The sequence below is a fragment of the Gastrolobium bilobum genome, unplaced genomic scaffold (assembly GCF_033153095.1).
Source record: "Gastrolobium bilobum isolate Gb01-03AN ecotype WA unplaced genomic scaffold, APGP_CSIRO_Gbil_v1 utg51235, whole genome shotgun sequence".
NCBI lineage: Eukaryota > Viridiplantae > Streptophyta > Magnoliopsida > Fabales > Fabaceae > Gastrolobium > Gastrolobium bilobum.
Genome location: NW_026896370.1, coordinates 100081 through 116382, shown reverse-complemented (window position 1 = coordinate 116382; position 16302 = coordinate 100081). Strand labels below are relative to the sequence as shown.

At 36.1% G+C, this 16302-nt stretch overlaps 1 protein-coding gene and 1 non-coding gene across 2 annotated transcripts; one reads left to right on the top strand and one right to left on the bottom strand.

Moving 5' to 3' along the window:
* The first annotated feature begins 5895 nt into the window (after nucleotides 1-5895).
* Nucleotides 5896-8229, top strand: LOC133299401 (uncharacterized). The gene is made up of 3 exons (XM_061498856.1): nucleotides 5896-7245; nucleotides 7291-7887; nucleotides 8173-8229. Exons 1-3 carry the CDS (start codon nucleotides 5896-5898, stop codon nucleotides 8227-8229), a joined length of 2004 nt encoding a protein of 667 aa, XP_061354840.1.
* LOC133299405 (small nucleolar RNA R71) lies at nucleotides 6304-6413 on the bottom strand. Its single transcript, XR_009749922.1, has one exon. It is a non-coding gene; the product is annotated as a small nucleolar RNA R71 (small nucleolar RNA).
* Nucleotides 8230-16302: the final 8073 nt, after the last annotated feature.

The window sequence follows — 16302 nt, the reverse complement described above, 5'->3', positions numbered from 1 at the left end:
ACCCCTTATTAATTAATTAATAACTATTTTGCCCCTGATTCGAAACTATTTATCAATCTGCCCCTCTTTAATCGACTACCTTGCATTTTTAATCGACTAAATGGCCAAAACAGACAAAAAATGGCTGTTGGGAGATTTAGTCGACTAAATCTCCCTATTTAGTCGACTAAATCTCCATATTTGACAAAAAAAAGAGAGTAGCCAGTATGATTTTAATCGATTAAGTAGGGAGATTTAGTCGATTAAATCTTCCAACAACCATTTAGTCGATTAAACATGCAAAGTAGTCGATTAAAGAGGGGCAGATTGATAGATAGTTTCGAATCAGGGGCAAAATGGTTATTAATTAATTAATAAGGGGCAAAAGGGTCAAATAGCCCACCAAATCTTCTTAGATTATGTCCAAAAGATTAACTCTTGATATGTTCCAACAAGATTTCATCTTATCCTTTTGTTATGAAACAACTTTTCATAGCCAATTCAAATTCGAATTTCAAACATTTATATTCAAACTTTCAAACACTTAAATTTTAAATTCAAATTCAAATTCTAAATTCAAATTCAAATTTCAAAATTCAAATTTCAAATTTCAAATTTCAAAATTCAAATTCAAATTCAAATTCAAATTCAAATTTCAAAATTCAAATTTCAAATTTCAAATTCAAAATTCAAAATTTAAACATTTGATAATTAATTTAACTAATTAAATTAATTAGTAATGTCTTGGACTATCCAAGCCCATTACTTAGATCCATGCGCCCTCCACCCTATCTGTGGAGTTCCAAACTACTTCTTAGGCTAATAACAATTGTTATGCCCAATACCATTAATGCTAGAGCATCTAGACAATTAGGTGTTAGTGTGTGACCCATTAGGTCCAACATAGCCACTGACATAAATGGGCTTGGGCCTAATAAGCCCACAACCCATCTAATGACAACACAGAGCACTAGCAATGCTTTGTTGCCCCAGAACTAGTTAGATTAGTGACTTGATCATCCTATTGTACATATTTGGTTGCCGTATATATTTCCTTTCGTCTCGGTTACCTTCCCATAAAACCTAGGGTAAGGAAGCGTATCAACCCCTGCGGTTTAGGGTAAGCTTTATTCGAAATAGGGAATCTTCAATTTACAGACTCTAAAGGCAGATCATCTCATGATCTCTTTTACTATGCATAGATTCCCGAGTCCCTGTAATTGTCATCCTGATTTCTCCGGTTTACAGATAACCTAATTTCTCACAGAGATTTGACGAATTCCTTCAGCTTATCACCCTAGCCTTGTGTTCTTTCAGGACAAGCCCAACAGTATACCTATGAGTCTCCATGTTTCAGGCAGACGAGGTGCACAATCAAAGCATGCCTTCTAGAACACAGTCTAGGTAATAACTTCTGGACTTAGGAAAGACATACCCAAATATAAAGAGACTACTCTAATGATACTTTCTGTGAGAGTTCCTCATAGAGTCTCTTTGTGGGTTTGTTCAGTGCGAGCTATACCCTTATAGGTCCACCCACGACTTTAGCTAAGACTTCTCCATATCTGTAGCACATGAGGTCTATACCTTGTATCCATATACAAGTAGATAAGTCGTGCTAGTCTTACCCGAGATTACTGACCCCATTCTCAGTATCTCTAGACTAGGAACATAAAATTAGGAATAAACATCCGGTATTCTTGAATCCTCATGATTGTGATCTCATCACAGATACTCAAGAGATACCTATTTTATTCCACGGGGTTTATCAAGTTATTCATAATATATTAACATTAATATCGAGACAGAATTATGAAACAAGATAAAGAGTGCTTTTATTTATTTGCGACAATATTAAAAAAGTCTACATCTATGTCCTTATTTAATCATAAGATTGTCTCTAGGACACCCAAACACTAACAATATTAACACTAATAAAAAAATAGTTTCGCACTTTAAAACTGAAACTTGATCTTTATGTCAAGTGTGATGGCTTTTTGACCCTTATAACCTATGTAGCACCGATAGTGACATGGGACACGTGACACGATACGACACGATACTCTGACACGTTAATTCTAAAAAAAGTTAGATTTTGACACGTTAGGACACATTTTGATATTAAATAATATTTTTAATTTATGCAGTAGTATTATATTTAATATTCAATAATTTAACAAAAAAATGAATCTAAACTTATAATATTCATAAATTTTGCCAAGAAACATAAAATATCCCAAATATTTATATTAAACTCAATAAAATGGTAATCGTAATCCAACGAATCTAATAGTTGGAACTCAAAACTCAACGCAACGTAACATTTGAACTTCTTTTTGAATTTCTATAACGCGTGTTGGAGTGTCGGGAAGTGTCGGAGTGTCCGAGAGTGTCGGGAAGTGTCGGACACGACACGTCAGGGTTTTTGAAGTGTCGGTGCTTCATAGCTTATAACCATTTATTAATAATTAATTACCAAATTGACCTTCATTACAAACTATTTCAAAAATTTAACCCCTTCAAAAAACATAACACTAATCTACTCCTGTTTGACCGTTGACCACCAAGCTCGGGTACACCACTCCCTATCCGGGTATTTTTTGAAATTTTTGCCTACCCGGGTAGTAGTGGTGTACCCGTGTATTGTTCTTCGCACCTGAAAAATTGCTTGAATTATTTACCCGGGTAGGGAGGAGTGTACCCGGGTAAATCTCCACATCTTCATCTTCGTCTTCTTCAATCTCTCTCTCTTAAGTGGGTTTGCTTTTGTCTCATAGAAATCAGGTTGGTCTTTTCTGCTTCTCTTTCTTTCTCTCTCTCTCAACTGCTGTTCTTAAAAATACTAATTTTGGTGTTGTTCCTGTTTTGGTGTCACCTTTGATTTTGACTGAATTGTTATTTACTTAAAAGTTTTAATTTAAAAATTTATTTATTTTTTCTGGTAATGATCTTGTAAGGTAGTACGAGGTCTTTAATGGTTCCTCAAGTGTTTGAGATTCTTCTATCTTTTCTTCTATTTTCAGACCCAAATCTCGGTTTTTCCCAGCCACTATTTCTGCTTCTGTAAATTTTTCTAATTTGTATTAATTATTGGCTTGATAATTTCTTTCTAGAACCGGTTCGTTTCCATTTTTTTATTTTTTATGTTGCTGTTTTGCTTCTCTGCTTTTGTCTTTAATGGATTCCAAAATTTGTTAAAGAAGAGAACTTGTTCTGGGTTTGCATTTGGCTAGTGCTACAGGGAATGCCTATTTTTGTATTCTGCCATAGCTTTTGGTACTTATTTGTTGTTTGTAGTTGAAAAATTACTAAGATTCATCCAAATGTACTGAACTCTGTAATATCCCTTGGCAAAAATTCATAAACAATTGTTAGTATCCCAACTCGTAGACGAAGATGAAGATGTGGAGATTTACCCGGGTACACTCCTCTCTACCCGGGTAAATAATTCAAGCAATTTTCCAGGTGCGAAGAACAATACCTGGGTACACCACTACCTACCCGGGTAGGCAAAAAATTTCAAAAAATACCCGGGTAGGGAGTGGTGTACCCGGGTAGGCTTGGTGGTCAACGGTCAAACAGGGGCAGACTGATGTTATGTTTTTTGAAGGCGTTAAATTTTTGAAATAGTTTGTAATGAAGGTCAATTTGATAATTAATTATTAATAAAGGGTTATAAGGGTCAAAAAGCCCAAGTGTGATGGCTACTGTCAATATCTTTTTTTCTGGTAGATAAAAAAGTAGAAACTGCGGAGAAACAAATTAATAGGAATTACACACCTTAGCTAAATTTGCCCAAAACAAAAGACGAAAGGGGCATTTGGTAGAGGAGATTTTTTTTTTTTTATCCGAAAAATAATTATTAACGGAATGTAGTGGGAAATATATTTTTGCTGGAATGTTACTAAAAGGTGTTTGGTAGGCTAAAATTTTCCCGAGAATTTATGGTTAATTTTACCGAGTATGTGTTTGATTGATTGTAAAATATGATAACTCTCCCAAATGAGAGTTAATTTAGTATTTTAATGATGAATTTTTTGCATAAATTCCATATAAGTTGACCTCTTTGCATGATAATTGAGCTAAATATTGTATATTTATGATTAAGTTCTTTGAGATGACTAAGTATGAAAAATAAGACAATATCCCTTGATTTTGTGTAAGAAAAGATGACTTGTTGAGTGTTTGTCTTTGCAGGAAAAATTGACGTAGGAATGCTGTAGCAGAGAAGCTGACGAAGTAATGATATATCAAGCTCTACAACATGACAGTGTGGACAAAAGAACAACCGAACTTTTGAAATTCAAAAGTTAGTTATTCTCCAACCATACACCAGCAAGCAAAGGAAGTTTCTGAAGATTTAATCCAGAAATCACAAGGGTCAAAGGCAAATTCAAAGATTGAATCAAATCCGAAAATCCCAAAGAACAAGGACAACAAACTTGGTTCGGTCAACAACATTGGCACAAGAAATCCAAGAAGATAAAGATCTTATCCAAATAAGTGCTAACAAATCCGAAAATCCCAAGGAACAAGGACAACAAACTCAGCTCCTATTCGGTCAACAACAACATTGGCACAAGGATTCCAAGAAGATCAAGATTTTATCCAACAAGTGCCAACAACCCAAGAATCTAGGGATACGATAAGGCTGCAGCAACAAGATTCTTGGATTTTCACTCCTAACCCTAAAGCCTAATTATCCAACCACTTTTCCTATTTAAAGAGGAGTTCCCCCACGGATTCAACAAGCGAGAGATAGGTCAGAAAGGCAAGAAAGAAGGAAGGGGAAGAATGTAGTACCCCTCCCACGTTTTAGAGAGAGAAAGTAAGGTTCTTGGAGGAGGAAGAGCTGCTGGAGCAAGGCAGTGACGACGTTTTCCTACAACATTCGTTTTCATCTTTTTTTCTGTTTTCCAATGAGTTCTTTCTTTCTTTTCTCTGTTTAATTTAATTCCATTATGAGCTAATTTTCTCTATAGGTTAGGAGATAAAGTCTTACCTATGCTGTAACATTGAGATGTATGCCTAAACTTTGTTTATGTTAATGTTTAATTAGTTATTCAACGAGTTTGCTTAATCTTATTCATGTGTGCATGTCGAGAGATACATATGTGATATTGAGGAGGTTGGGGCCGAGTGGTTTCCAAATCCAGACCCTTGTTGAATTGTGTGGATTAATTAGGTTAAGAAAATTATCTTGATTAAGTTGTGGGTAGAGAGATCATTCACACCACATAGCCTTGAACTTGAACTTGAACAATTCAGTGATTAGTTTGGCCATAGAGATGTGGGAATTAGTTATTGGGTATATATGTTAGGTGGCCAAAAGCCCCAGCATACTTTAGTGTTCGGTTACTAGTTAAACATTGATATAGCATTGTTAAAGCATCGTTTCAGTATTGTTGTATCAGGGAAATTGATCCTGACCTATATCTCATCCATCAACTTAATACCTATTATTTTAGTTTACTAGTTTTCTTAATTTCAATTGTCTTTTATTCTATAAACCCAACCATCAAAAATTAATCTTTTATCTATTTTCTTTACTTAAATAATCATTGCTTTATAACTCATCTCCGTGGGACGATACTTGGACTCACACATCCCTTTATTACTTGTGACACGTGCACTTGCGTATTTGTGTGATTGATTTAATTGATTGCAATTTGCATAACAAGTTTTTGGCGCCGTTGCCGGGGATGATTTCTTTAAAGCTTTTTATTTAAGTGAAGAAATTATGTCTTCTTTCTATCTTTTCTTTCACCTTTCTTCTTTTCTGTTTTCAAGTGTTAATTGCAGCGTTTGAGCAGTTCTCCATCCAAGCAAGAAGTGAACTTTAACCTTGAAACTGAAAGGACATTGCAAGCTTGAAGGAGACAGCAAAGACGTAGCAACGCTACAACATTACCTGATATGGCAGGAGTAAGAGCTAGCAATGAAGAGCCAATTCAGTCTGAGATATCAATCAGCGCACAAAGAATCCTAGCACTCAAGAACCTTCATTCTCCAATTGTTCAACCAGAAATTGCAGCAGGAAATTTTGAATTGAAACCGGTCATGTTTGACTTGCTGGAAACAATTGGCCTATTCAATGGGATGCCTAGTGAAGATCCACTTCTCCACTTCAAAAATTTCATGGAGGTAGCAGATAGCTTCAAGATACAAGGAGTTACATCGAATACATTAAAGATGAATTTATTTCCCTTCTCTCTCACCAATGGAGCTAAGGCATGGTCGAACACACTACAACCTAATTCCATTCGTAGATGGGAAGACATGGCTGAAAAGTTCTTGATGAAATTCTTTCCTCACACAAAAGCAATTCTGTTAAGGAATGATATAGCAACGTTCCAGCAATATGATGGTGAGACACCTTATAAAGCATGGGACAGATTCAAGGAATTGCTGTGGAAATGCCCTAATCATGGTATACCAGAATGGGTACAAATGGAGACTTTTTACAATGGTTTTAACGATCAAACAAGGGGTGTAGTTGATGCATCAGCCGGAGGAGCTCTCTTAGCTAGGACATTCACTGAAGCATATGAAATCCTAGAGAGGATGACACTTAGCAACTACCAGTGGCCAACGGAAAGAATGAATACACCAAAGAAGGCTGTTGGAATGCTGAAGCATAATGATGTATCAGTGTTGGCAGAACATATTTCATCTTTGAATGATACAATCAAGTCATTCAACCTGTCTGCCGATGTTAGAGCACATCAAGTGCATGCCATAACCAATGCTATATCATGTGTTTTCTGTAATGTTCCTCATGTTTATGATAACTGTACAAAAAATCCTCGATCTGTTTGTTTTGTAGGAAGCTATAACATGAACAATCCATATTTAAACACCTACAATCAAGGATGGAGGAGCAACTCAATTCTTTTATATTCACAAGGACAACAACAAGAATTCTCTGCTACAACAACACATTCAAATAGAATTTCATACCCTTCTGAATTTATGCAGCAGCAGCATCAATCCAAACAGCAAGTTGATACATCAAATACGCTGGAAAGCATGCTGAAAAACTTTATGGCAAAAAGTGATGCCCTTATCCAAAATCAAACTGCATCTATCAAAAACTTGGAAACTCGGATGGGACAATTGGCAGAAGCAATCAATGTCAGACAATATGACACACTGCCTAGCAGCACAGAGTATCCTAGGAGAAACGAAGAGGAGCACATCAAGGCCATTGAAATAAAGAATGGAGAAGAACATGTCAATGCTATAGCAATATTAGGTGGTGAAGCTGTAGATGAACCATAAGTTATAAAGAATTACCATGAGCAGAAGCAGAAGGTTTTAAATCAGAATGAAGGAGATAAAGCTGCAAAAGAGGTGGAAATTTATTATCAACCCGAAAAACCTCAAATTGCTGGGACTGAGAGTACTGCTACAACAAAACTACAGCAGGGTCAGACCGTCAGCAAAACAATTATACCACCATCTCCTTTACCTCAAAGGCTACAAAAGCAACAAGATGCCATGCAAAAAGAGCAAACCTTGAGTGATCTTGAGGCTAAGGTGAAATTGAGGCCTATGACTCTACTAGAAAAGATGGGAATAAGGAACATAAGGTCTGCAAAGATGACTCTGCATTTACCTAATCGCTCCATCAAAGCATCAATTGGCATTGTTGAAAATATGAATGTCAAGATAGGCAAATTTGCACACCAAGTAGATTTTGTGATGCTTGACATAAAGGAGGACCCTACTATTTCTCAATTTCTCGAGGAATCATTCTTTGATACCCAAAAAGTTATGGTAGACATGTGGAAAAGTGATTTAATTTTAAAGATGGATGGAGATCAGGTGCATACCATTGAATATACGGAAGATGGAATAACAAACCTCGATGTTCCTCAATCATTAAGGGTTGGAAGCAAGCCCAAGGTCAGGATGAAGGAGTCTACATGCGAGAAGAGTTGGATCGAAGAATCAAAGTTGTTCTTCTCTCTTTGTTTCAAGCCTCCTTGATCATCAATCCAAGTCAGGCTGAAGACTATAAAACAAGCGCTTTTGGGAGGCAGCCCAAAGTTCAATTAGGAAGTTTTTAAAATTATGCAATCTAATTTCAGTATTTTAAATTCTTGTAATTTTTTTCGTATTTTCAATTATTAGGATTAGGATAAGTTAGTATTCATGTTTCTTTTTAATTTTATTTAAGATGTTTTGCAGGGAGAAAAGGGTACTGATGACCAAAAGAGAAGAACTCAAGCCACAGCAAAGGCTTGAGTTTGGAGTCCCCCAAACACTCAAGCCATAGCAAGGGCTTGAGTTTGGAGTCCCCCAACCCTATTTTTCTTTCTTTCACTCGAGGCAACCAAACTGAGTTTGGAGTGGCAACAATGGAGACACCAAGCACCCAAAGTGGAAAAATCAAGGCAAAGATGAAGAAATGGGAGAGGAGGTTAAGCAAAAAGATGAAAACATGGAAGATAACCCCTTTGGACCAATAAGAAGACAAAGACTGAGATCAGAACTTCCCTCTGTTTTGATTAAAAATGAAGAAAAACCCAGGTTGTCTTATTCTTTTCTTTTTCTTCTCTTTTTGCTATATGTAATCCCCTGCATCACTTATGAAGTTAATGAAAAAGAGGAACATGTTTGCTAGTCAATAGATTTTAAATTCGATAAATTTAAATTTCTGTTTGTGTGAATAAAGAAGTTAGGTATATGTTACAGCATGAAAATGAGAAAAAGAGTTGGAAAATAAAGAGTAACAAGAAGTTAGAAATTAATGTTGCATAAATAAGGTGAAACAGAGTGCATCTTTAGCTATGTTGTTATGATTTTTTTTGCTGTAGCAGGACAACAGTAGTTACGATGAGTGAGAGTAAGTGTTTTTCAACTTGAACTTGCAAAGCAATGGAGTCGTGAATTGGAGGCTGATATGATCAAAGCAGAAAGCAAATGGAGTGATTGAACATGAAGCACAAAGAATGAACTTGAAAGTAAGAGAAGCCGAAAGAGTTGATTGCGGATGAGGACTTAGGATTCAAGGTTTGATGGATTTGAATCTTACCATATGAGTAAGTCTTGAAGGCTATAAGGGTGAAAGAAGCCGAGCTAAAACAAGTGCAAAAGAACAAGTGAAAAGAAAGCCCCTCACAAAAAGAAAAATCAAAGTCAAAAAGACAAAAATAAAATAAGTGCCAATGCACATGAGCAAAGCTCACAAAAATAAAAGAGGGAGCCAAAGTCAAAAGAAAAGCAAGCGAGGTGGACACTCGTTCCTTCAACTCTGTACACATAAGATTTGATTCAAATTTGGCAAAGTATGGATACAGTAACTAAGTCTTATGATTCTTAGCTTGATGCTCTCAAGTGGATCAAGCCAACAAGGAAGTTATTCACACATACATACTCAATACTCCAGAAGCTAGAAGCCAAGAGAAGAGAAGCTGACAAAGATCCCAAAGTTGAAGTGTAAGCCAAGGTTGAAAAGCAACTCTCACGTGTACATTGTTGTTGGAATGCTACATCAGAACTGCTCATCTCAATAATAGTCATTGCTGCAATTATGCTGTTGAATTTATGCAGGACAATTAATCATTTTCTTCTTTGTTACTCGAGGACGAGCAACGTTTTGAGTTTGGAGTGTGATAACTCTCCCAAATGAGAGTTAATTTAGTATTTTTATGATGAATTTGTTGCATAAATTCCATATAAGTTGACCTCTTTGCATGATAATTGAGCTAAATATTGTATATTTATGATTAAGTGCTTTGAGATGACTAAGTATGGAAAATAAGACAATATCCCTTGATTTTGTGTAAGAAAAGATGACTTGTTGAGTGTTTGTCTTTGCGGGAAAAATTGACGTAGGAATGCTGTAGCAGAGAAGCTGACGAAGTAATGATATATCAAGCTCTACAACATGACAGCGTGGACAAAAGAACAACCGAACTTTTGAAATTCAAAAGTTAGTTATTCTCCAACCATACACCAGCAAGCAAAGGAAGTTTCTGAAGATTTAATCCAGAAATCACAAGGGTCAAAGACAAATTCAAAGATTGAATCTAATCCGAAAATCCCAAAGAACAAGGACAACAACCTTGGATTGGTCAACAACATTGGCACAAGAAATCCAAGAAGATAAAGATCTTATCCAAATAAGTGCTAACAAATCCGAAAATCCCAAGGAACAAGGACAACAAACTCAGCTCCTATTCGGTCAACATCAACATTGGCACAAGGATTCCAAGAAGATCAAGATTTTATCCAACAAGTGCCAACAGCCCAAGAATCTAGGGATACGATAAGGCTGCAGCAACAAGATTCTTGGATTTTCACTCCTAACCCTAAAGCCGAATTATCCAACCACTTTTCCTATTTAAAGAGGAGTTCCCCCACGGATTCAACAAGCGAGAGATAGGTCAGAAAGGCAAGAAAGAAGGGAGGGGAAGAATGTAGTACCCCTCCCACATTTTAGAGATAGAAAGTAAGGTCCTTGGAGGGGGAAAAGCTGTTGGAGCAGTGCTGGAGCAAGGCAGTCACGATGTTTTCCTACAACATTCGTTTTCATCTTCTTTTCTATTTTCCAATGAGTTCTTTCTTTTCTCTGTTTAATTTAATTCCATTATGAGCTAATTTGCTCTATAGGTTAGGTGATAAAGTCTTACCTATGCTGTAACATTAAGATGTATGCCTAAACTTTGTTTATGTTAATGTTTAATTAGTTATTCAACGAGTTTGCTTAATCTTATTCATGTGTGCATGTCGAGAGATACATATGTGATATTGAGGAGGTTGGGGCCGAGAGGTTTCCGAATCCAGACCCTTCTTGAATTGTGTGGATTAATTAGGTTAAGAAAATTAACTTGATTAAGTTGTGGGTAGAGAGATCATTCACACCACATAGCCTTGAACTTGAACTTGAACAATTCAGTGATTGGTTTGGTCATAGAGATGTGGGAATTAGTTATTGGATATATATGTTAGGTTGGCCAAAAGCCCCAGCATACTTTAGTGTTCGGTTACTAGTTAAACATTGATATAGCATTGTTAAAGCATCGTTTCAGTCTTGCTGTATCAGGGAAATTGATCCTGACCTATATCTCATCCATCAACTTAATACGTATTATTTTAGTTTACTGTTTTCTTAATTTCAATTGTCTTTTATTCTATAAACCCAACCATCAAAAATCAATCTTTTATCTACTTTCTTTACTTAAATAATCATTGCTTTATAACTCATCTCCGTGGGAACGATACTTGGACTCACACATCCCTTTATTACTTGTGACACGTGCACTTGCTTATTTGTGTGATTGATTTAATTGATTGCAATTTGCACAACAAAATATTAGTGAGAATCTGAGGTTATTTTACCAAAATAACCCCAGCTTTACGTTTTCAGTTTCGTCAACATGCTATCAAGTGAAATATTCGAGGTTCGCGTCAAAAAAGAAGAACTCAATGAAATTCTGGAAAATGAGAATCGGTTTTTTTTTTTTTTTTTTAATTTTTCATGTGTACCATATTTCAATGTGTTGAGGCAATGCAATGTTTCTTTTTTCAAACCTGCAAGTCCTGTCATGATGATGCAAGCTCTTATTGCATTTGGAACTTGTAAATTCATGAGAAATTTTTTGATGAGTGTGTGCAGAAACTGAAGGAGGCCGAAAGGAAACGAATAAATGAGTTGGAAGAACTTGACAACCTTGCTAATGTGCAGTTAGAGAGGCAGCTTGTTATGGCTTCGTCTTGGAGTAGAGCTTTGTTGACCTTGCGTGGAAAACTGAAGGGAACTGAGTGGGATCCTGAAAATTCACACAAGATAGACTTCAGCCATTTTTTGAGACTGAAAATAATAAACCTATCTTGTTACAATATGCTGTCAAGTGTACGCAAAGCTTGCAAATGCTTTCACACAGATCGTACGAAAGTGAAGGTTAATTTCGTCAACAATTTTGTGCCTGAATTTCCACTTTCTCGGGCAAGAAAAAGTTCCATCTAATCTATGGAACTTCTTAAGTGCAGACCGCACAAAAGATTGCACACAACATGGTTTGCCGGGAAATGTTTTTAGTCTTGATTGTTTTTTATTTTTGGGTACCAAACATGGGTTTATTATTTGTCTAACCATGGTTCCCTGGGGAATGCAAATTAATCCAGGTACCAAAAGCCCCCTAATAATAATCGGAGGGGAATCAAGACTACACCCATATACCATCTTAAGATGATCAAGGAAGAGATTTATAACCAGTCCGTACAGGGAGTGAACTAGAGACACTTCTCAATTATTGGGAAAAAAATTTATATTATTATTTATATAAGAAATTACGAAAACATAACATTTTAAAACTAATTTATGGATAACCAGTCGTACCCCAGGTAGGTATGATTGGTCACGCCTCACATAGGCATCACTTGTGCTAAGCCGCGCTCCACATAGGTATGACTCATCCGGTATTGACACATGGCACAAAAAAATCAACAGTTTGACCGTAAAACTTCGAAAAGCCATAACTTTTGACTCGGGTATCTGAACGAGATATTTTTTATTCCATATAATTTTTTGAGATCTACGCAATGATCTCATTGAAGAGGATTCGGTCAAAAAAATTTCCAATTTTTTTTAATTTGAGTATTTTATCGTGAAACTTTAAAAGGCCATAACTTTTGACTCGGGTGTCTGAATCAGGTATTTTTTTATCTAACTTTTTGAGATCTACGCACTTTTTTTTTATCTTTTGAGTATTTTATCGTAAAACTTCGGAAGGTCATAACTTTTGACTCGGGTTCCGATCTACGTTCTTTGTTCACATGTTTTTTTATTACCATAGAATATTTGGTCAAAAATATATCCCAAAAAATGCTTTATTGTGCCCCGTTTGGCATATTTTATTTTTGTGAAAGATGTTATTTAAATTTTTACTTTCCAACACTAAAAAATAATCCTCTAGGAATGTACCAGTCGTAGATATTAAAAAGTTACGTGGAATAAAAAAAATACCTGATTCGGACTCCCAAGCCAAAAGTTATGGTCTCCCGAAGTTTTATGGTAAGTTTGAGCTCATGTAATGGATTACATGGTTTATGTAATCGATTCATCATCCAGTCAACGGTAAAACATAGACTTGTTAATTTTTTTGTTTTAAAAGGGGCAAATGGGTTAAAAAGTCAAATAAATGTATGTTGTCCTTTTTTTGAAAAATATTAAGAGATAAAATGATTGTGTTAGTGGAATGTGACATGCATTAACATGCTTCTTTGTGCAGGCTGTCAAATAGTTTTATAATGTTAGCGTAGAAAAGGTTTTAAGACTAATAATAATTGTATGATTAGCAAAAAGATAATCGCACTTTCGGTGGAGAAACATCAACGAAATAGGAAATCTGTAAATTTGAAAAAAAATGATTATTTTTTACGAAATCCCCTTCAATGATAATGTCATTGTGTAGATCTCGAAAAATTATCTGGAACAAAAAAATCACATTATTCGAACATCTGAGTCAAAAGTTATGGCCTTTCGAAGTTTTACGGTCAACCTATGGACTTTTTGTGCCGCATGTCAACATCGGGTGAGTCGCACATATGTGGGGCGCGACTTAGAACAAGTGGCGCCTGTGTGAGGCGTGACCAATCACGCTTACCTGGAGCGCGACTGGTTGCTATAGATCCGTAAATTAGTTCCAAAATGCTATATTTCGTAATTTCTTATTTAAATAATACTATTTAAATTTTTTTGCCCTCAATTTTTTGATAACCATACTTGTATGCGAGTGATTGGTTTAGACTCATGAGTTGCATCACCCTTCTTGGTGAGCACTAATTGCATTCGTATAATCACAGGTCTCCAACCTTTGTGCTAAACTAATTTTAAACCTCTTAAGATACCCCATGATTTGATTGATAAAGTTAGGCAAATATACAATTTTGTTGGCGAATATGACAAGCCATCTTCTATCATGGTTCTACTCAATCCTCCATACCCAAAAGTATTTATATTTATTTTTCCTGCTCTAGATGGTGAGTCTCAGAGCACCAGTAAAGTTGTTCTTATGACCAGAAGGTCACAGGTTTGAGTTTAGGAATAATCCTCTTTTCAAAAAAGTAAAGGTAAGATTGTGGAGCCTTGTGCACAAGAGTTTTCCCTTTTTCTTTGCTTTAGAGAATGCCACTTGATATAAGCCTCAATATACATAGGAACAAGAATCTAGTTTTCTTTCATTTGAATGGCCCCATATGTCTTTTTTATCAGATGAGTCAAGCTCTGCTCATCTACCTATAAATCCAAAGTACAATTATTAAGAACCATAATGTCATTGTTATTCCAAATCTTTCCGTAAGTAATCACAAAAATCGTAAACCAAGGGATATCGTGCCACTTGTTCAGCTCATTGGAGATATTACATCGCAACCAAACTATAATATCCACCTAAAAGAATCATTGTTGTGTTTCATATGCAGGAGGTTGCACGAGGATCTTCCCCAGATGCTTTGTAGGAACCTATTTCTCGTAGGTTCCATAGAATCTCCAGATGGGAAGGATCTTTTGTAAGGTTGGACACATCTTTCGGAGACAGATGAAGCTACATATTGGGGGAGTTGAGCCATTTGTCTAGTGATTTTGCTCATTGAAGAGACTTATAATGGTTGTACGTCATTGCCTTTAGGACATTGGGGTTGGATGTCCACTGGTTGGTTTCATTTTTTATCCCGAGACTCTATTTTTATTCCTATGCATGATAGTCTTAACATGGTAGAAACAAATGTTTTTGTTAATTATGTCGAGACTTTTGGAATCAAAGGATTTATTCTCGCTTTAGAACCTCATCTAACCAAACACAAAGGTCTTAACATGGTTCACATAGACTCTTTTCTTATCTCATAAAAATCAAGCATTTGAATCATTTGTCAAGCTTGCTAAAGTTCTTGAAAATAAAAAAGGGTTATCTATTTCTTATATTCTAAGTAACCATGGGGTTCAAGTTTGAAAATAAAGATTTTGAAGAGTTTATGAAGATCGTGATATAAGTCATAATTTTTTCTCTCCTCGAACTCCACAATAAAATGGATTTGCAGAAACAAAGAATAGGATTTTAAAAGAACTAGTTAGGACTATACTCAATGAAAACAATATCCCAAAATATTTTTGGCCAGATGTTGTAAGTGTAACACCCCGTGTATACCCAGTTTGTTATCATATCAAATAACATGATAATAAATATATAGCATGTCAGAATCCAGCACATCATCATAAATGCATAAATCTCAACTCAGCTCCGGCCTCCTTCCGCCCGAGGTATCAACCCCCGAGTTACCTGAACCTGAAAATGTGCCCCAAACGTGGGGTGAGATCTCTAAACAGAAATCTCAGTAAGACAAGGGGTCCTCAAGGATTTCTCCACTCCAAGCTCACTTACATGTGCAATATAAGTTCTAAAAGCAGTAAAATAGTATAAGTTCCAAAATCAGTGCAATGCAGCAGAATAATCATGTCATGTGTGTCAAAGTATTCTACTGGCCAGAGAAATGCAGGATTTACATACGTCTATTACCTACAATCAGTGCAAGTCACTACTTGCACCCACCCACAGAATCACCCTATTGTATGTCTCCCACATACTCAGGCTTACTGTCTAGGTGGAACAACATATGCATATCATAAGGCACTTGCACATAACAGCTCAACAACATTTCAAATATCAATACATGAAAACACATCATGCATATAAACCATTCCCCCATGGGGTATAGTGGAACCAACAATGGCTAAACCGAGGACACAAAAGCTTACCTCTTAAGCAATCAATCCAAGCTAAGTCCACACAAGCTCAATGTCACCAAACAGCACAATCATAGTCTGTTTATGCAATAATTAATCATCAATAATCATTGCCCAAGGTTTCATTAAGTGATTATGGCTTTCCAATTCATTTTAAGTGATTTAAGACTAAATCTGCAGGAGGTATTCGAATACTCCTCGATGAGTATTTGAATACTCCATGCAAGGAAGCACGAACACTTGTAAAATCAGGGAGAGTCGTGTCTGACACGCTCCGACACGGTATAGGACACGCGGTCAACTTTTTCTGACATGTTGACCATTTCGACACGCGAATTTAACCGTGTCCTGACAAAAAGTGTTCGTGTTTTGCAAAATTGGATTGCACTCCTGTTTTTGATGTAATGCACTTTCGTTTTGCAAAATTGGACTGCATAGAAAGGAAATGAAGTCATGTACCTATTTTTCTCTGGTTAGGGACCAATAAGGGCCCCGTGCTTTTTGTTAGGGACTAAAAACGTCCTCGTGCATTTTGTCAGGGACCAAAATGGCCCTCGTGGTTTTGACAGGGA

Coding starts and splice junctions, on each gene's coding strand:
- LOC133299401 (XM_061498856.1), top strand. CDS start 5,896: ATGGCAGGAGTAAGAGCTAGCAATGAAGAGCCAATTCAGTCTGAGATA. Junction 7,246..7,290: donor CAATATTAGGTGGTGAAGCT/GTAGATGAACCA, acceptor GAGCAGAAGCAG/AAGGTTTTAAATCAGAATGA. Junction 7,888..8,172: donor GGGTTGGAAGCAAGCCCAAG/GTCAGGATGAAG, acceptor GATGTTTTGCAG/GGAGAAAAGGGTACTGATGA.